Source organism: Protopterus annectens, chromosome 8.part0, assembly GCF_019279795.1.
Source record: "Protopterus annectens isolate FY-2018-M chromosome 8.part0, PAN1.0, whole genome shotgun sequence".
NCBI lineage: Eukaryota > Metazoa > Chordata > Ceratodontiformes > Protopteridae > Protopterus > Protopterus annectens.
Genome location: NC_056741.1, coordinates 776,217,558 through 776,240,012, shown reverse-complemented (window position 1 = coordinate 776,240,012; position 22,455 = coordinate 776,217,558). Strand labels below are relative to the sequence as shown.

The 22,455-nt window shown below is 39.5% G+C and overlaps 1 protein-coding gene across 1 annotated transcript in view; it reads right to left on the bottom strand.

The window, feature by feature from the left end:
* Positions 1-6,590: 6,590 nt before the first annotated feature.
* CRB1 (crumbs cell polarity complex component 1) overlaps positions 6,591-22,455 on the bottom strand; it is an 856,806-nt gene continuing 840,941 nt past the window's right edge. Inside the window, exon 12 of the mRNA XM_044080246.1 lies at positions 6,591-7,295. Coding sequence (XP_043936181.1) covers positions 7,077-7,295 — 219 coding nt within the window. The 3' untranslated portion in view covers positions 6,591-7,076. The remainder of the gene's footprint in view (positions 7,296-22,455) is intronic.

Below are 22,455 nucleotides of genomic sequence, written 5' to 3'. Positions count from 1 at the left end.
CCTACACAGCACTGCTGTACTAACTGTTCATGTTGTAGCTCTGTGCTGCAATGTGAGTGGTGGTTCTAGCGCTAAAGTCAAAAAAGCTGAAAATCAATGGTAGGATTAATCAATCTGTGATTTGGCGCAGGACATGCACACTGTTATAATTAAATTCAACAAAATTTTCCTGTGCCGGCCTGATTCACTTCAGCTTTTTAACAAATGGACCATTATATCGAAATATGTAAGTTTGATCATACATCTCCATATCATGAACCCTACCAAATGCTGCCTGCTTTCTTCACTATTAATTTACTTATGCACAACCTGTAAATAAATAGGACTATCCAATGACTTACCCCATGCAAAGACATCCTATGCTATGTTTCTTTATCTTACTCATACACTACTGGTTAATAGCAGTTTATGCTTTGGAAACTACACGTGACTGACATCCTAATGTTTTACCCCATCATATAAAATGGAATTTAACAAGTGAATGCCCAGAAGCACTGACTCATCTGCTATGTCTGTAGCTGTATCTATAGCTGTATTATAACTGCTGATATCTCAGGCCTGTTTTCCTTGGTGTCCTTTTGCAGTTTATTCTGGTAGTAGTCTTCTTTTTATGTCCAGAACCTTCTTTTTGCTTAGCCTGACTACCTGCATTCCTCCTGCTTGAGCATTTTGGTCATGTGCTAGTCTGTATTCTTCCTTTTTGTACTCTACAGAGCAGCATCTGTTGGCTAATAGTCATGCAGGATCTGGTGTGTCCTCGCCACCTTTTTAATCTGTCTTCTCAGCATGACCACGCTGTATTAATCTCACTGATGGCTGCCTCACTATAATGCACGTTGTGCTCACCCCTGAAGACTCACAGTATGTCATACCAACAAATAGTCTTCTATTCTCTTGTCATTCTTTCTGTTGGACGGTTGACTGGAAGAAAATCCACGGAAACTACTGTTTCTCAATGTTAATGCTAAAATGAAACCTACAAGTTGTGCAACGTCTTAAACCTGTTCACAAAATAGTTATGCAATAAGGCCATTCTGACAGTGTAAGATATGTTACTCATGAATTAGCTGATAGTACACAGGTTGGGGGACTCTGCCTTGTATGTGTTTCTGAAAACAACTTACATGTGGATTTTTTTTAATTTGCTACAACATTTCCTAGATATATCTCCATCTACATGGTATTTTCCTTTCCTTCATTATCTGTCTTATGGAGTCATGAAGTTGTATATTTAAGCTCACACATGTAGCATCAGAGGTGCTATATTTAGTTGTGTTTGGCTTCCCCAGCTTATCTCCTTTTCAGAGTCTTCTGTGTGCATTTATTTAATTTGTTACTGTAAACTCCACAAATATATTTCCACCTACATTTTGTTTTACATTTTTTGTTGTTTCACTTGCTTACAAAAACACCAAAACTATGAACAACTTGAAAAAACATGCAATTTTGCTTAAGATGAACATTAGTGGCAGTTTATTTCCTGACCAGCAGAGGACTGCTGTATCTTCTGTCTCATATGACACTGATACTGCATGTCTGTCTATTTAACCTGTGAGAGCAACCCCTCAGAATAATTTACCATTACAGTTTCTTTCATATTTATTCATCTTAATGAATGCCGCACACTATATAAATAAATAAATCAATAAGTATTTGTGTTTATACATATCTAAATCCACCTATATCTGTATATATATATATATATATATATATATATATATAGAGAGAGAGAGAGAGAGAGAGAAATATAGCTACATAGATATAGATGATATAGATATATACGGGTCTATATTAAATTGTCGACAGCTCACAATGTTGACTCTGAAATGTTTGACACCAAAATGTTGAACTACGAAAATAGCGAACAACCATATAACCGATTTCTTTCCAATGGAAAGAAATTGGTTGGCCAAACAACAATGGCACACATAAAAAAATATATATTTAAGTGGGGTGCTTTGTCCCCCACACCGCTCTAATTAAATATTCTAACTCTGAGACCACACTACACTCAGGGAAAAGGCAGGTGTCAGGGAATGGCCAACCAATTTCTTTCTATTTTCATAGTTCAACATTTTTAGTGTTGATCATTTCATAGTCGACATTGTGAGCTGTTGACAATTTAGTATAGACCCAATATATACATATCTACATGCATACATACACACACACACACACACACACACACACACACACACACACACACACACACACACACACACACACACACACACACACTCATACATATAAAATAATATGAACCATGCCAAATGCACATTTCACAACAGTAACACAGCACTGCATGGGGAGGGTGAGTTTGTAATCAGTTTGGTCTTTCTGTGTTTATAGCAAGACACATTTTTACATTATGTCCTCTATTTGCTGATTCTAGTTCTTGCCTTTCTCTCCTATTGTTTGTTCTAGTATGTTTCTATACCTTCATCCCTCTTTGTACTTGTTTGCGCTTTGTTCGCTGTTTTCCTTTTCTACTGCTCATAGTGTAGCATACATTTAACATGCCTATCCATCCATCTATCTATCCATCCAGCCATTCATCCATCCACAACCCTCTTTTCCCATTTTTTGCACATGGGATTGGGGTGTCACCTGAACAATGACAATAATTTAGAGACAAGGTTCACACCACTGGCTGGCTATCCTTGTTGCTGTTGTTCTTCCACATCACACACTCGCACACACACTCACACTATGGCTAATTTAGAGTGTTGTGTTCAGTTCACCTACTGAATATCTTTGGAATGTGGGAGGAAACAAAAGCTCCTGGAGGAAACCCAAACACAGGACATGCAGACTCCGCATAGAAGGCACCCCAGCAAAAGGTCAATCTGCAGGCCTCTTGCTGTGAGGTGACAATGCTAAGCATTAACAAAAAAAAAATTCTCCAAACAGATATTGAAATTATAAAATTGAAAAAGAGGTAATGTATGGTTTCCCCCATGACTAATTATTATGTGCGCTTTTTATTTTTGATCATTAACATAGTCATGATTACCACCTTCATCAATGCGAGATGGGGTCATGTGACACTGACTGCACCATAACTTCCCTATAGATCTTGCCTGCTTTGTCTGGTCACCGACTAACTTTCAAACCAGGTTTTCCAGGTTGATGTTTTAAACAGATGACAGCTGACTGATACTGGACATATTTCATAACCTTGCCGTGCAGTAAATCATTTATTTCTATTACTGCATTAAGTTTGTCATGAACATTTATACTCTTTTTGATCTTATTATATATTAAAACATCTACTTTGTTTGTGCAAAAAACACATGAAGAAATACATTTCCTTGCTTTAGTCTTAAATTGCTTCCTCTCTTTATTCACATTCAGTAGTCCTACACATCTTACATTTTATTGCCTTTAAGGCTATCGCTTCTCATAGCATATGTAACATATTTGAATAACATTTACATCACTCATTCCTACCATTCTTCAAATAGTTAAGTATTACACTTATTTATTGTCTCTCTCAATATGGTACTGGTTGATTTTCATTTATTATGTGTTCCTTCAAAGACTGAATCTCCTCAGCTCTACAAAGTATTCAGAATACATGGTCACCATCTGTTTGCACTGACACAGAAAATAATTCAGTTTTATACCACTGACCTCTCTCTCTCATTCCATTAATATCTCAGTTGTCAATGCTTTCTCACATTGACTCTGTAAGGTTAGGTCACCTGTAATGGAATAGCCTCAAGAGATTTACATTTTTCTTTTTGTCACCGATGCCTTTCTTTACAGAGTGCACTCATTCTCAAGCATATTTCTGTCAGGAAGTAGACTGAATACTAACACTGGCATCAAGGTTAAAAAGTGATTGTGCATTCTGTAATGTGAAGTGGTGGACATTTAGCGTGGGCAAATTGGTGGCACTTAAACTGACAAAATATTAAAGTAATATGCCTTACTTGGAGTCTCCATGGAAAAACATGCTTGTTAGCAGGGAAGGTTCTAGATACAAAAGCAAAAGAAAAGACTGTGGCATTTATTATTATCATGTAGTTAAACTGCCGCATGCTGTGTAAAAGGGCAGTAGGAAGGGAAGGCTGCACAATGCAAGCAGAAAATATGAAAGATACTGAAGTAATTCTGCAGTACATAGGTTTCTTCTAAACATACATCTGGAGTTCTGTAAGGAAAGTAAAGAAACTGAATGCAAGAATATTCTTTGAGAGTTTGGCAAGGGTACACAAGAAAACTGCAATAGTACCAGGAGATATAATAAGATACCATTTTGTTGAGGGAACGTAGGATGAATGCTGCTGAGATGGGAACAGTAGTAACAACTGAACAATGGCATACCATTAAAAGAGAGGATGAATGCAGCAGATTACACTGTCAGAAAGATCAGGTTGCACAAGTCAATCAGAACTTTCAAGAATACCAACAGCAGAGAGAAGTAATGATTCGGGTATAACTTGCTGCAACACTTGGGTAAACTCAAGAAGCTGTTTGCTTTTTCTGTTAATGTCTTATTCAATGTTTGCAATTATGTGCAGTTTATTATGCTTCCATACATTGATTACCTTCAAACTCTGTCAATCTATTACTTATTCTTCCATTGGGATTGGGAATTGTGCCTCAGAAGCACCTATTTTTGATAAATAAGAAATAGCTCTCCCACCTATTATGTCCATTTTCATACTCAGTGAATGAGCTCTAGCTCTTAGGTAATCAGTGTCCTAGTTCCTCATAGCACTTACTAGAAATTATTTGTCTATTCATGTATTACAGATGTCACAGTTTCTTATTCTTTGATTTCCATAGCAAAAAAATGGTTTAATCCACTAAAAACTATGAAGCAAATGCTTTGACTGCTTCAACATACTCCCAAATATCACTTTAAACCTACATCATCTTCAGACAACCCCTGCTTCCAGACACACACACACACACACACGCACACACACACACACACACACACACACACACACACACACACACACACACACACACACACACACACACACACTCACACACACACACACACACACACACACACACACACACACACACACACCAGATATCAGTTTATCTATCTGTTTATCCCGTTACTTCAGGTGTACATGTAGCATTTCATCTTGAATACTTCAGGACATGTAATAGCAAAGTGTGGTGTGGCATTGATGATGTGGCTTTCTATGGGTGAAGTTTTTGTTCACTGTGTTACCATGTCTAGTTTACATTGTTAGTGTTACTTACTTTGGTAACACTTTTAAGACTACTATGAGTTGTAGTCTGGGAAAAGTTATTTTAGAATATTGGAGGCATGCATTTGTGGTTAACATTCTATTTGTAATTATAAGATTAAATCAGTGCTAGTGTCTGACTTTCATTTCTCAGTGGATTTGTTTCTATCCCCATTTGTGGTGATCTGTCCCTCTTTCTGCAAGTGACTTTGTTACTTTGTAGAGGGCAATGTAACTTGTGTGAAATATAGCCTTGTTTCAGTTATTGTGAGCAGCAATTAAATGCTTCAGACAGTGTGTAAGTTGAGGTTATTGCGCACACAAACATCAGATCTGTCCTCTTACCTAAAATCTACTCTATCTCTATCCCACAAATACACAACCAATACAAACCCACTTACAGGTTCAATAAAACAGGATATTTTCATAAAAGAACATACAATTCATTCTGATGAACAAATGAATGGTCAATAAAATGAACTGCACCTATATATTATATATATAAATATGTGTGTGTGTGTGTGTGTGTGTGTGTGTGTGTGTGTGTGTGTGTGTGTGTGTGTGTGTGTGTATGGGGTCTGTACTTCATGTACTCTAGGACTTTCATGATTCTTTTGAGGTATTTAAATGATTCCATTTCCCACTTGATTCAGAAGTTTGCACTAATACAGATTTGTTTACTTCTCTTTACCCTTTTTTTGCCATGTTACATGTATATTATGCAATACATATGTATTTGCAGAGAATGTTTTTCCAAACCTCTGTGAAGTACTTTAAGTGGAGTCTCACCAAGCTCTGTGTTACACTGATTTCTTAATATTAAGTTGACTTTTCCGGTATAGCTACCCCAAATCTCCTTCCTTTTTTACAGTATTTCACCTCTAAAATAAAGTACCTTTTTAGGGCTTTTGTTTCCAATGTACACTATGTTATACTTCCTTGTATTAAATCTGTGCCCGAATAAACTTTTTTACCCTACTAAAATCACCATATACCTTTTCATCAATTTCATGCAAAATTGTGGAGCGGTACTGCAGTTAACCTACATATCCCATGCATTTTACTTCTAGCCCCTTTGCAGTCTTATTTTATGAATATAACTAGTTTTGGCAATGAGAACACGTTACCTTAACAGGGTGAAGCTGAACTTTCCCTATCTTCACTGCAGACTATTATTAAAAGTTGTGTTTTGTTGCTTTTTTCATTTTGTAACCAAGACTTCCACTGAAGAACCCACACCACATCTGGATACCTTGTTAGCAATGCACTGTATGGGGTTTCATCTAATTCAATATTTATATTGCATTGTTACTGCACTGTGAAGAAAAAACATATTGATATAATTTACAGCAATGCTATAAAGACATTACATTATTTTCAGAAATAATTTTGACTCTTAGAACTGAATAGAAAAGCACTTTAAAACAGTAATGCTCTTCCTGTTGGGAGAGCAGCAGAACCCTTTAAGCAGGTCACGAGTATTGGACATTACTTGGCATTATACAGTCTAACATCTTGACATTATTCAAGCTTAGCAATCATTTCTGTGATTTGATTCTACTGAGAATGTTGTGTTAAATGCACACTCATCTGTTTTTAAGTGAAACCCTTGCATAACACACAGTTTTTTACACATAAACTGAAGTTCATACCATGTAACATTAGTAGAAAAAAAAAGACTACATACAAAGAAAAAAAAAACTTATATACAAACCTCATGTTCCAAATAATCATCTTTGACAAGCAGGCACAATATATTATCCCTATCAGACCAAACGTTTAGATGTCACATTGTACATATTTACAAGGCTGCAAGTGCAAATGTCATGTGTTGCCCACTATCACACTGAATATTTTATCCTAAATGAGCCTTTCCATTGGAGGAGGCATCATCACATTCCATAATTCCACACGAGATCCTTCCTTTTCCTGACGGCTAGGGCTGTATGTACCTTGAGATGCTCTTTTTTTCACAGTGAAAATCAAGACGGGGAGAAGAAGACATAGTACCAGCAGCAAGGCAAATACGATCGATCCAACAGAGATAATAACTTCTGATGCCAGCCTGTCGGACTTTAGCTGAAAAAGAATTATAAGAAGGTCAGAATATATATTATACATCAACAAATGGACAGAACATACATGTTTCCTAATAGAAACTTATTTTTCTCTTGATCTCAGCAATCTACTGAAAGGCTTGAAATATTATGAATGAGTTAATGTGGTTAGCAAATAAAATGCATTCATTCATTTACTGCATTTTTAGCTGCATAAATTCCTCTGAAAGTATTATCATTTTTCACAGAAGACCCAGGATACAATTTATAGTAATTAAGGAAAAGCTGGCCAGGATACCGCAAAAGCATCCTTGCTCTTCACGGGACTCTGTTGATATCAGACAATGTTTTGACAGCTATGCCAGCAGGATAATACGAACGTTTTGATTACGATTCGAAAACTTCAATTATGGATGACTCTTGCCCTGATACTATACAAATCCATTTGGATCTTTCAAATGGTTTTGAACTGGCTGAAGACTTAAACTACCTTCTTCTACTTTCCCAGTATAATCTTGAGCCATTTTTGTTGACATTTTTCAGGCATAAACCCTCTGTAAAGAAAATATCTTTTAATGAAGTTCCTTATACTTTTGTGCATACTGCTTCCTTTTATGGATTTACTGCTGCTGAGAAGCATTAAAATTGTATAATATAAGTTAGTGATATTCAGATAGATTTGGGATATTTGTTCCCTTATCTGAGTCAGTTGCCACCCACTTCCTAAATAGAGCAGTTTTCAAATTTTACCAAAGACTATAAATCTAGCTTAGGGTGCCTGCTTAAATAACACTCTCCTATGCTTCCTCATTCAGCACTGAAGTTTAGGGTAGTCAGACTTCACTTTCTAGGCCCCAGCAATGCTATGATTGATAATTCCCTGTGCCACCAATCTCCTGTTTTACATTGAACAATGCTGTTGCATGTTGCAGACTAGCCTTACCCCCCACCAACACCACCCAGCAAATCACAGATATAGGTTTCAGCATTGTGGTGAAGGGATACCCCAGCCCATTGTTTCTGTGAAGTTCTTGGTACAAGTGCTATTTGCCTGGAGCTTTACACACAGGTTATACTTAGCCAGACAAGTCCATTTTCCCCACCTGTACACCAAAAATGTATTTAACTCCTAAGGCTTCACTGTAATAACCATTCATATAAAATATGACTTGGGGGATTATGTGATTCATATTTGGGACACTATATAACACCAATATGTTCTTCCTCTCACCTGTTTCAAATAACTCTTCATGTGAGGTTTTACATGCAGTGTATGATCCCAGAAAAGACCATGCCTCAATATGCACTGAATCTGACTCCTGAGCTTCCCCTCATCTACTTTCATCAAAAGCGATGAGAGAAGATTGTGATTCAGGTGCATTATGAAATTCCAAAGACTAACTGTGATACTCATAAGAACAGAACCTCAAATGCAAATGTAGAGAATATGTATTAAGTCCAGGGCCATGGGATCTGAGTGTTCTTTGAGGTATACTGATCTTGCAGCTAGTATATGGAGGTGCGCATGTGTTGGGGGGGGGGGCATGGCAGAGGCAAAGCTTCCTTACAAAAACATTTTAGTAGTGTAATGGTGAGTTTAGAAATTTGCTGTTATTTTACTTGAATTGTATTTATTTTTCAGACTTTCTGGACCTGAGGTTTATATGTTGCAGTTGTGATAGGTAGCTGTAAGATTCAATAATGAGAGATAGTGAGATGCCTGTCACTTGACTGATTTTTAAATATTTTCAGTCCTCTCCTGTTGTTATTTAAAAAAATGACTTGCCTTCTCCTCTTCTCCATAACTCTTGCTTCTCTTTTCTTCTTGGAGACTACTACCAGGGGACTAAGCAGTTTGTTGCCTAATCTTACCCCTTGCTGTTGAGGTCAAGTGCTGCCTTATATTTCTTTACTTCTTGTCCTGGTTGCCCTAATACATCTTCAGAGGAAAGCATATACTTTTTCTTCCTCCCCTCTTTTTCCTCTCCATTTTATCATCTCTGTGCTGAGCTTTTTTTATCTCTTCTTATAGCTTCCCTGACTTAATATGTACCTCTTTTTTTTCTTTTCTGTATGAGTTCTACACTCACATCTTTCTTTTCCTTCTCTCGCTTGCTCCTGACTTGACCATATACCTAGCACCCTGCATTCCTTCCACAGGATCCTTTCTGATTCACATACTCAATGACATTCCTCTGCTAAGCCTGTCATTATTTCCTGTACCTTATTACCACTTCATATGTCACATTAAGTTTGGTTTACGGAAGATTAACTGAATGAATGATGCTACTAAATTCAGCAGAGTTCCAGTTGCAGATTTTTACATGTCATTAAGAGCTGGATTTGGAGCAGCATTGTTTTGACTGATGTTTATTCTTGTCTAGGTTTAAACAGCCTGGATTGGACTCCTGCAGTACACTAAGATTCAGAATTGTGATCTGATTTCCTATTCTAGTAAGGGGCTTGCTGAATGAGCAGACAAGGTGGCTATGTCTTTCATCTCCCAGAGCGATTGAAGTGCTCCCTTTGCTAACACTTTGGACTGTTGAGGATAAATGAGGCCTTTGTCCTTCTCAGGCACTGTTAAGGATAATATTTTTTCATGAATACAATCACCATTCTCTTCGGCCATATTAACTACGGAGCATTTCTTCAACAAACTTTACTGTATCATGTTCTTACAATTTCTTACGACAGTGAACAGTATTGCTCTAAATGCCACTGCTAACTGAGCTGTGTTATTAAGCTATGTCAGTGGATGCAGCCAGATGTTACTTACAGTCATTTGACAAGAAAAACACATGTGTTGGCTTTTACGGGCAGTTTGTATTACCCTGGCTGTACTTCACATCAAAATTATTACATTCTTTACACTCCATTTTGCATGTGGCATATCTACATAACTTCTGGATAAAAGGTATTGAAGTACAAATCCAGTAGTCAGAAGAGCAGTAACAGCCAACCGTGGCTATTGTTCTTTTGTCTCTCTCATTACCTTAAATGCACCAGTAATGTGAATGAATATATGATACATCAAAGTCAGTGTAAAAGGTGATCATATCTGTACATTCCTTACTGCTTAAATGACTTTAGCGTTTTTTCAGCATTTTCCCTCACTGCATTTCATAGCAACATATAAAGTAGTGGGTAGGAGAATAGGAGGTCCAAAATGCAAAAGGTTGTCAAAAGAGCTAGAAATTAAACTGCACTTACAATATCAAAGCTGGTGCTAGCAGAATGCAACTACCAAACCTGTAACGCACCACTATTTCCTTACAGAAATGTCAAACCAAAAAATATACAGCAACATGCTACTGTTTGAAGGTTAGGCACGACATCTCATTGGCACCCTAAAAAGTTTTGTGCCAGTCTTATTGGCACCCTAAAAAGGTATGTAACAAAGTCACTCAGATAACAAGTAGTGGTATATGATCTCGTATCACAACTTCCAAATGAAAAATTAGCAGTTACTGGACATTGCAGTTAGTAATCCAAAATATAATTCTCAATTTTTTTCTCATAAAAATAGAATTTGATCGGTTTTTTTTTATCTGTAAATCAGTGCTTCTGCATATAGTAAATGCTTTCTACCACACCTCATAATTCTATCTCATATAACTATAGTCACAATAGATATCTGGAAATCAAAAGTCATAGTCATAAAACTGAAGAACAATAAAATGGTTCCAACAACTTTAGACCTAAACCACAACTTCCATGCCTACCAAAAATTCTGGAATATTGTGTTTGAGCAACTGATGCTTATACCTAAATAGATATAGATTAAAATTACATGAACAACAGTGGTTTGTACTGGCAGACAGCAAGCAATACATTTGCAAACAAAACTGATACTCTACTCTCAAGCCAAAGCATCTATTATAACATAAGTTCAAAAGAAGTCTCCATTTTTATCCCACCTCTTTTCATTTTCTTATTAATCTAACCAATAAATTAACTGACCTTTTAAGATTTTTTATGCAGGTGACTTTATAATTATTAGCTATTCTCCTAAAATCAGAATAATTTCAACTGTATTCCAAAAATGTTTCCTCCCTTATACAGTAGATTTGCAATAAAAGGTCAGCATTTGTTCATTCACTCATTCTGTAAACTTTAGTCTGATACTTAACTTTATGTGGTGCATGGAACTCAGTGATTATGCTCTGATATTCAGAAAAAGTCAAATCAGTTAAATGCTAAAGATGCATGAGACATGATCTTAACAATTGTTAACACCCCTTGCTTAAATTGTTAAGGTCAGGTCTAAGACTAGGTAGCAAAATCTGACAGTACTGACCAGAAAAGGACAACAGCAGAATAAAAGATTTGTTTCTGCCTGCTGTCTGTACTGATAACGTGTCTCTGACTTCTTGTTAAAAACTTAGAAACTTACTAGAATGACAGAATGTGTGTTTGCTTTCATTTTTTGAAGGATACGAAGTCTGAAACTTAAACATATGCCATTATTTTCCCAATTCAGTTCTCGGTAATTTGTCTGAAAACTATGGACTTTATGAGGAATAGACCAAACATATGAGACAAAAATTTGGACATTCTGTGAAAATCTGGACAGCTGAAAGGCTTAGAAAGTGAGTGTAAACATAAGGGACTGCATTACGTGCTCACTAAGTGGTTCATGGCTTTGAAAGCTGGTAAAGCACAGTAATATTGCAATATGTTTGTCTAATATTTCTGGTCTGTCCCTCACAAAAATGTAGCTTTGAGCACAACATTGAGGATTGAAGCTACTAAAAACAGACTTTGTCCTTCACATATAACTAATCTTAAAAGGGTACCTTCTGTGACCTACTTTACAGAGGCACAGTAGGCTAATCTAATAGGGAGGCGGAAGCCAAATACACTCTGGCTAGGCTTATAAATGCCCTAGGGCAGATAGCCTAGTATCTACCTACGAAATAATACATGGTGCATTCCCTAGTTTTACAGTTTTGTCCACAGTTTTTGTACTTAGAGTTTGGGGGGTTGTTGTGAGAATGTCACACAACGTCCAGATGTTTACCCAATACTTCTGGTCGGTCTTCATAAATGAGGTTTTCTAGCAAAAAATGTGTTTCAGATTTCATATCCTTCACAAAATGCATGCTACTTCAAAACCTGTTGTGGCATTTTTATAAGTTTGTAATATGTCCTTGATTTTATGCCTTTGTTCTACCAACACTTTTGACTTTGTCCAGAATTCTTGTGCAAAGAGGTCGGAGGTAGGGAGAAGGAATATGAGAATGCTGTTCAGGTTAACCAGTGCCTGTTGTTCTACAACTCCATTTCAGAATTTTGGCTTGTGTGATGAAAGTGACAACAGCTTTTGGGAATGTCTTGCATTATCTTTTGCATCATATTTTTGTTTCTTGACTCATAGTTTGGTGTACTCCCCTTAAAACTTGTGGCTTTCTAACTAACCATTGATTCCTTCAGACTTTAGTATCCTATTCTAGACAGCTTATAATAGCAATATTTAAAGTCTTATAGGCTTCTTCATATTTCGGGGGTGGGGGAGAACCTTGCAGAATATCCTGAAGATAACCTTCAATTCTGTCTGACTTAAAACTTGGTTATAAGAGATCTACGGACTCAGGTTGACAGCAACCTCTCCTTCGACCACCACATTGCCACTGTGGTCATAAAGTCTTTCTTTGTGTCACATCTCATTACCAAGGGTTTTGCATCCAGGAAGAAAGAGGTCATCAGCTCTCTCTAATCTTCCCTCATTAGATGAATCATCGAGTATAATGCCCCATTTGGCATGTACCTCACTAGACACCTGCAACAGCTGGGGAGCCCACAAAAGTACCTCATGAAGAGGATACTAGGCCTTAAACACATGTTCTACACAGACAGACTCAAAAAACTCCAGCTATTCTCTGTCTCATATTGTCAACTAAGAGGCGATATCTGCTTGACTTACAAAGCCATGTCTAAGCCAGCTCTGTTAGAAATGCCTTAAATTCTCAAAGTATAGTTAACAAAATCCCAAACCTCCATGCTTGGCTAACACATCATAAACCAGACATCTTATCCATCTCAGAAACATGGTTAAAACCCCATATAAAAGACTCAGAAATACTCCCACCAAACTATTCGATCATCAGAAGAGACAGGTCTCATAAAAAAGGTGGAGGAGTAGCTCTCCTCTACTCAACCTCCCTGTCAGTTACCCCCTACAACAAACCCACTCCTCAATTTAATAACGCAGAACTACTCATAACACTACTCCAAGTTAACAAACATAAACACATATGTATAGTCTCACTCTACATTCCCCCAGGAGATAATGTATCCACACTCGAAGACATCCTCTCTTGGCTTACCAACAACATTAGCAATGAAACTATAATCTTAGGTGACATGAATATTAACTGGATCTCCATTCAGTCTCCCACAAACCCACTTAACATCAACTTACATAACTTCTCACAAATAATCAACTCTATCACACACCCATCAAAAAATCTCTTGGCTTACCAACAACATTAGCAATGAAACTATAATCTTAGGTGACATGAATATTAACTGGATCTCCATTCAGTTTCCCACAAATCCACTAAACATCAACTTACATAACTTCTCACAACTAATCAACTCTATCACACACCCATCAAAAAATCTCTCCACCAGCAGTATCCTAGACTGGATCTTAGTATCTCATCCCCACTATTTCTCAGACAGTGGAACCCTTCCCGATCCCCTAGGTGACCATATACCCATCTTCACTCACCGACTCCCCTTAACCCAACATCATACCCATAACTATATTACAACATGTAATTATAAAGACTTTAATCCATCTACCTTTACTAACTCCCTAAAAACAATAAACTGGAATTGTCTAAAAACACTACACTTAGATGATGCTGTCACCCACTTCAACACCACATTCCTAAAACTACTAGATGTCCATGCTCCTCTAAGAACTAAAAGAATAAAAACTAAAACTGCTCAATGGCTCACCAAAAATACACTAGCTACTATGCGGAAAAGAGACAAAGTCTGGGCTAAATACCAGAAAAATAAGACCCCCCTCATCCATAATGAATATAAAACTCTTAGAAACAGGGTAAAAAAACTTATCATCTCTGATCGACAAAATTACTTCTTCACACTTCAAAACAACAACAAAACAAATCCTCAAAAATTCTGGAAAGGCATCTCCACTCTACTTCATCCCAATAAAACAGTCACCCCAATCTCTGACCCTAATGCCACTGATATAGACTTAGCTACTCAATTCAATTCTTTTTTCATTGAATCTATTTCCAAATTAACCTCTTCTTTCTCCCACAACACACACTCCAACTCACCTCCATCTTACCCCAACTACACTCAACACAACACTATAACCAATGCCACACTCATATCTACTAACTCTTTACCATCCTCCTCCTCTCCTACTCTCATTCCCTCCACATCTTCTCCACCCCCTCTAATATACACCTGCTCTCCTACTCTCTCTCCATCCTCATCCTTTTCTACCCCTAACACCCCCTCTCCACACTCCCCTCCATTCTCACTAAAACCTATACCCACATCTACCATACAAAAACTCCTTCAGAAACTAAAATCATGCACCAATGCTCCTGATGACATGCCTCCTTACTTTCTTAGCTTAGCTGCTGAAGCAATTGCCTACCCCATTAGCATACTAATCAACCGCTCAATTCAAGAAGATATGGTTCCCCAAATCTGGAAAAAGGCCTTCATCATACCTTTACATAAAGGTGGCAATAACAACAATGTTTCCAACTTCCGCCCCATTGCTATCCTAACTCCCATCTCTAAACTCTTGGAAAGGTGCATCCAACTTCAACTCCTACCATATCTCATAGATAACAACCTACTTTCTCCTACACAACTTGGATTCAGACCAAATCACAGAACTATGACAGCACTCCTCTCCTTTCTAGAAACTGTAAATAGTGCCCAAGACTCTGGCCAAATTGTCTCTACCATTCTACTTGACCTCTTTAAAGCCTTTGATACTATATCACATAGTCTGCTTCTAACCAAACTCTCCAAACTTAACCTATCTTCCTCTACTTTGAACTGGTTCTCTAGCTACCTATCTAATAGACATCAAGCAGTCAAATGGAAAAAGGCAACCTCCTCATTTCTTAACACCCCAACTGGTGTCCCCCAAGGCTCCATATTAGGTCCCCTCCTTTTCAATATATTTATAAATGATTTCCACAAAGCTATCCCTCTTTCCAATATCATCCAATATGCAGATGATTCGACCATTATCTGCACTGCCTCAACTATCCCTACTCTCATAAAGCTAACTCAGGATGCTTTTTCTACCATTGAACTATGGATGAAAACAAATCACCTAGCACTCAACCCCGCTAAAACCAAATTAATGATATTCACCCCTTCTAAACTCAACTCTCTCAATACAAACTCATTCTCTATTACTAGTGAGAATAACACTCCACTGGAACTAGTGACAGAGACCAAATTACTTGGAGTCCAGATTGATAACCAACTAAAATTCAACTCCCATCTACAACTAAATATTAAAAGAACCCATCAAAAACTAGGAATGCTCTATCGACAAAAAAACTACCTTACAACTGCCACTAAAATCACTCTCTCTACTTCCTTTCTTATTCCCTCCCTTCTATATGGAGCTCCACTACTAACTAATCTACAAATCTCCCTGAAAAAACAACTTTCCTCCTGCTACAATAAAATCGCCAAGTTTGCTACCAACCAAAAGTCTTACACCCACCATTGCTCCTCTCTCCAACAACTAAAATGGCTAGAACTACCCCATCAGCTCACCTATACACAACTATCCCTTGCTCATAAACTTATTTTCAACCCCTCCCTCTGTCCCTCCCTCTCTTCTGTGTTTAAAATGCACATACCTGATAGAATATTAAGGTCCAATAACCAAAATCTATTAGAAGTGTACAAACCAAGCCGTCCACTGGGCAAATATCTTCTCTCACATGGGTTAGCTCACCTCTGGAACTCTCTACCTTCATCTATCCATACTACCTCTAACCATTTTATGTTCAAAAAATCTCTTCATTCACATCTACTTTCCCAGTGGGAATGCTCTTGCTCCCACCCTACTTAACTACACTGAATATCCCCATTTCCTCTTACTCCTGCTTACACCCTTGATTTCTCTCTCTCATTATCCATAACTCCCACTTCCCTGTTTATTACTATAGAATATGTAAGAATACTCTACACTCTACCTCTCATATGTTGAAATAACTTTAGTAGAATTTTGAATTTATGTATAATCCCTTATAATCTGCCATCAGTTTTTAACACTTACATTAATTGTAATTGTTGTGCATTGCATTTGTATTTGTCTACTGTGATTTTAATAATGTTTAAGTATGTCTAATACCTACTGTAATCTATATTGTCTGGAGCTTTTCTCCCCAGGACTCCATTGAAAACGGGTTCATTTTGGCCCAATGGACTATCCTGGTAAACCAACTGCAAATAAATAAATAAATAAATAAATAAATAAATACATCTAAAGAAATCCCAATCCCTCCACACCATATGCTCCAGAGACCTTCACCTCATTAACACAATCAACAGAACATGCTGGAGGGATAGATTCATAACCCAGAGACTGCCCATGTTCTGGAATACACTTCCCATACATGTCAAGCAGAGCACTTCACTGGCCCTCTTCAAGAGAAATCTTGATGAGTGGATCGGAAATAGAAAGTTCACCCCGGGGATCACTCCAGTGGCTCTACTTGATAGAGACACTGGGAACTAATGTCAGGAGGCACAATACCAGGCCATGTCTATGGGCTAGGCTTGTAAAGACTCCAGGGCCATTAGCCTAGTACACATCTATGAACCTATGAACCATTCTATTGTGCCCACAGTCATACTAATAAACATGTTTGGAAGTCAACTCATTTTTCTGGTATGCAATCTGTTGCCCTACACTTCTTGGTCTGATGTTTTTTGTTTCTCTTCAGTTTTTCTGCCTACAGTACTATACTAACTGATAGCATCCAATGGTCTCTTTTCTTGTTGGGTGTGCATTGCACCATGGATTGTATTGCTCTTAGTTGTCCAAGTGTGGTAGCTTTAGTTTTTCTGTTTAACCCATATGTATTTTTTGCAGTGGTCAGGCCTTACCTTTGAAGTCATCATGAAGTTGGCCATTGAAATATACTAGTTTGAGATCAGTTGGATAACATCAGTCAGATAATTTAGTTTTTGTAAAATTCAGCTTTTATATGAAGTTGTAGTGTTAGAGGTGATGGTAATGTTACCTTGTTACAAACCATATATTTTGGATTATTTGTTTTGTTTTGATTATTTGTAGACATTGCAATATGGCAGAGGACGTTGGGAGAATAATGCACAAAAGTGAAGTACACTTAGTGATTGTGTTATGTAAGCAGAGGATGCAAGTTTCACAGGCAGTGTGTTAAGGGATAGGTGGTGGAGACAAGTGTTACAGGCAGCGTGTTAAGGGATTGGTAGTAGAGTTAAGAGTCACAGGCAGTGTGTTAAGGGATAGGTGGTAGAGACAAGTGTCACAGGCAGTGTATTAAGGGATAGGTGGTAGAGGCAAGAGTCACAGGCAGTGTGTTAAGGGATAGGTGGTAGAGACAAGTGTCACAGGCAGTGTATTAAGGGATAGGTGGCAGAGACAAGTGTCACAGGCAGTGTGTTAAGGGATAGGTGGTAGAGGCAAATGCCACAGGCAGTGTGTTAAGGGATAGATGGTAGAGACAAGTGTCAAAGGCAGTGTGTTAAGGCATAGGTGACAGTGGCAAGTGTCACAGGCAGTGTGCTAAGGTATATGTGGAAGAGACAAGTGCCACAGGTAGCATGTTAAGAGATAGGTAGTAGAGACAAGAGTCACAGGCAGTGTGTTAAGAGATAGGTGGTAGAGACAAGAGTCACAGGCAGTATGTTAAGGGATAGGTGGTAGAGACAAGTGTCACAGGCAGTGTGTTAAGGGATAGATGGTAGATGCAAGAGTCACAGACAGTGTGTTAAGGGATAGGTGGTACAGACAAGTGTCACAGGCAGTGTGTTAAGGGATAGGTGGCAGAGACAAGAGTCACAGGCAGTGTGTCAAGGGATAGGTGGTAGAGACAAGTGTTACAGGCAGTGTATTAAGGGATAGGTGGTAGAGACAAGTGTTACATGCAGTGTGTTAAGGGATAGGTGGTAGAGACAAGTGTCACAGGCAGTGTGTTAAGGGATATGTGGTAGAGACAAGTGTCACTGGCAGCATATTAAGGGATAGGTGGTAGAGACAAGTATCACAGGCAGTGTATTAAGGGATAGCTGGTAGAGACAAGTGCCACAGGCAGCATGTTAAGAGATAGGTGGTAGAGACAAGAGTCACAGGCAGTGTGTTAAGGGATAGGTGGTAGAGTCAAGGGTCACAGGCAGTGTGTTAAGGGATATGTGATAGCGACAAGTGTCACAGACAGTGTGTTAAGGGATAGGTGGTAGAGACAAGTGTCACAGGCAGTGTGTTAAGGGATGGCTGGTAGAGACAAGTGTTTCTGGCAGCATGTTAAGGGATAGGTGGTAGAGACAAGTGTTGCAGGCAGTGTGTTAATGGATAGGTGGTAGAGGTAAGAGTCACAGGCAGTGTGTTAAGGGATAGGTGGTAGAGACAAGTGTCACAGGCAGTGTATTAAGGGATAGGTGGTAGTGGCAAGAGTCACAGGCAGTGGGCTAAGGGAAAGGTGGTAGAGACAAGAGTCACAGGCAGAGTATTAAGGGATAGGTGGTAGAGACAAGTGTCACAGGCAGTGTGTTAAGGGATAGGTGGTGAAGACAAGAGTCACAGGCAGTGTGTTAAGGCATAAGGAGTAGAGACAAGTGTCACAGGCAGAGTGTTAAGGGATAGTTGGTAGAGACAAGTGCCACAGGCAGCATGCTAAGGGATAGATGGTAGAGACAAGTGTCACAGGTAGAGTGCTAAGGGATAGGTGGTAGAGGCAAGTGTTAGAGGCAGAATGTTAAGGGATAGGTGGTAGAGGCAAGTGTCACAGGCAGCATGCTAAGGGATAGGTGGTAGAGGCAAGTGTCACAGGCAGCATGTTAAGGGATGGGTGGTAGAGGCAGGTGTTAAAGGCAGCATGTTAAGGGATAGGTGGGAGAGACAAGTGTCACAGGCAGTGTGTTAAGGGATAGGTGGCAGAGACAAGAGTCACAGGCAGTGTGTCAAGGGATAGGTGGTAGAGACAAGTGTTACAGGCAGTGTATTAAGGGATAGGTGGTAGAGATAAGTGTTACATGCAGTGTGTTAAGGGATAGGTGGTAGAGACAAGTGTCACAGGCAGTGTGTTAAGGGATAGGTGGTAGAGACAAGTGTCACAGGCAGTGTGTTAAGGGATATGTGGTAGAGACAAGTGTCACTGGCAGCATGTTAAGAGATAGGTGGTAGAGACAAGAGTCACAGGCAGTGTATTAAGGGATAGGTGGTAGAGACAAGGGTCACAGGCAGTGTGTTAAGGGATATGTGATAGCGACAAGTGTCACAGACAGTGTGTTAAGGGATAGGTGGTAGAGACAAGTGTCACAGGCAGTGTGTTAAGGGATGGCTGGTAGAGACAAGTGTTTCTGGCAGCATGTTAAGGGATAGGTGGTAGAGACAAGTGTTGCAGGCAGTGTGTTAATGGATAGGTGGTAGAGGTAAGAGTCACAGGCAGTGTGTTAAGGGATAGGTGGTAGAGACAAGTGTCACAGGCAGTGTATTAAGGGATAGGTGGTAGTGGCAAGAGTCACAGGCAGTGGGTTAAGGGAAAGGTGGTAGAGACAAGAGTCACAGGCAGAGTATTAAGGGATAGGTGGTAGAGACAAGTGTCACAGGCAGTGTGTTAAGGGATAGGTGGTGGAGACAAGAGTCACAGGCAGTGTGCTAAGGCATAAGGAGTAGAGACAAGTGTCACAGGCAGAGTGTTAAGGGATAGTTGGTAGAGACAAGTGCCACAGGCAGCATGTTAAGGGATGGGTGGTAGAGGCAGGTGTTAAAGGCAGCATGTTAAGGGATAGGTGGGAGAGACAAGTGTCACAGGCAGTGTGTTAAGGGATAGGGAGTGGAGACAAGTGTCACACGCAGTGTGTTAAGGGATAGGTGGTAGAGACAAGAGTCACAGGCTGTGTGTTAAGAGATAGGTGGTAGAGACAAGTGTCATAGGCAGTGTGTTAAGGGACAGCTGGTAGAGGCAAGAGTCACAGGCAGTGTATTAAGGGATATGTGGTAGGGACAAGTGTCACTGGCAGCATATTAAGGGATAGGTGGTAGAGACAAGTGTCACAGGCAGTGTGCTAATGGATATGTGATAGAGGCAATTGTCACAGGCAGTGTGTTAAGGGATAAGGAATAGAGACAAGTGTCACAGGCAGAGTGTTAAGGGATAGTTGGTAGAGACAAGTGCCACAGGCAGCATGCTAAGGGATAGGCGGTAGAGACAAGTGTCACAGGTAGAGTGTTAAGGGATAGGTGGTAGAGGCAAGTGTTAGAGGCAGCATGTTAAGGGATAGATGGTAGAGGCAAGTATCACAGACAGCATGTTAAGGGATAGATGGTAGAGGAAAGTGTCACAGGTAGAGTGTTAAGGGATAGGTGGTAGAGGCAAGTGTTAGAGGCAGCATGTTAAGGGATAGATGGTAGAGGCAAGTGTCACAGGCAGCATGTTAAGGGATAGATGGCAGAGGCAAGTGTCACAAGCAGCATGTTAAGGGATGGGTGGTAGAGATAGGTGTTAAAGGCAGCATGTTAAGGGATAGGTGGGAGAGACAAGTGTCACAGGCAGTGTGTTAAGGGATGGCTGGTAGAGACAAGTGTTTCTGACAGCATGTTAAGGGATAGGTAGTAGAGACAAGTGTTGCAGGCAGTGTGTTAATGGATAGGTGGTAGAGGTAAGAGTCACAGGCAGTGTGTTAAGGGATAGGTGGTAGAGACAAGTGTCATATGCAGTGTATTAAGGGATAGGTGGTAGAGGCAAGAGTTGCAGGCAATGTGTTAAGGGATAGGTGGCAGAGACAAGTGTCACAGGCAGTGTATTAAGGGATTGGTGGTAGAGACAAGTGTCACAGGCAGTGTGTTAAGGGATAGGTGGTAGAGACAAATCTCACAGGTAGTGTGTTAAGGGATAGGTGGTAGAGGCAAGTGTCACAGGCAGTGTGTTAAGGGATAGGTGGCAGTGGCAAGTGTCACAGGCAGTGTGTTAAGGTATATGTGGAAGAGACAAGTGCCACAGGTAGCATGTTAAGATATAGGTGGTAGAGACAAGACTCACAGGCAGTGTGTTAAGGGATAGGTGGTAAAGACAAGTGTCACAGGCAGTGTGTTAAGAGATAGGTGGTAGAGACAAGAGTCACAGACAGTGTGTTAAGGGATAGGTGTTAGAGACAAGTGTCACAGACAGTGTGTTAAGGGATAGGTGGTAAAGGCAAGAGTGACAGACAGTGTGTTAAGGGATAGATGGTAGTGACAAGTGTCACAGGCAGTGTATTAAGGGATAGGTGCTAGAGACAAATGTCACAGACAGTGTGTTAAGGGATAGGTGGTAGAGACAAGAGTCACAGGCAGTGTGTTAAGGGATAGGTGGTACAGACAAGTGTTACAGGCAGTGTATTAAGGGATAGGTGGTAGAGACAAGTGTTAAAGGCAGTGTGTTAAGGGATAGGTGGTAGAGACAAGTGTCACAGGCAGTGTGTTAAGGGATATGTGGTAGAGACAAGTGTCACAGGCAGTGTATTAAGGGATAGGTGGTAGAGACAAGTGCCACACGCAGCATGTTAAGAGATAGGTGATAGAGACAAGAGTCACAGGCAGTGTGTTAAGGGATAGGTGGTAGAGACAAGAGTCACAGGCAGTGTGTTAAGGGATATTTGATAGAGACAAGTGTCACAAGCAGTGTGTTAAGGAATAGGGAGTTCAGACAAGTCTCACAGGCAGTGTGTTAATGGATAGGTGGTAGAGACAAGTGTCACAGGCAGTGTGTTAAGGGGTAGGTGGTACAGACAAGAGTCACAGGCAGTGTGTTAAGGGATATGTGATAGAGACAAGTGTCACAGACAGTGTGTTAAGGGATAGGTGGTAGAGACAAGTGTCACAGACAATGTGTTAAGGGATAGGGAGTGGAGACAAGTGTCACAGGCAGTGTGTTAAGGGATAGGTGGTAGAGACAAGTGTCACA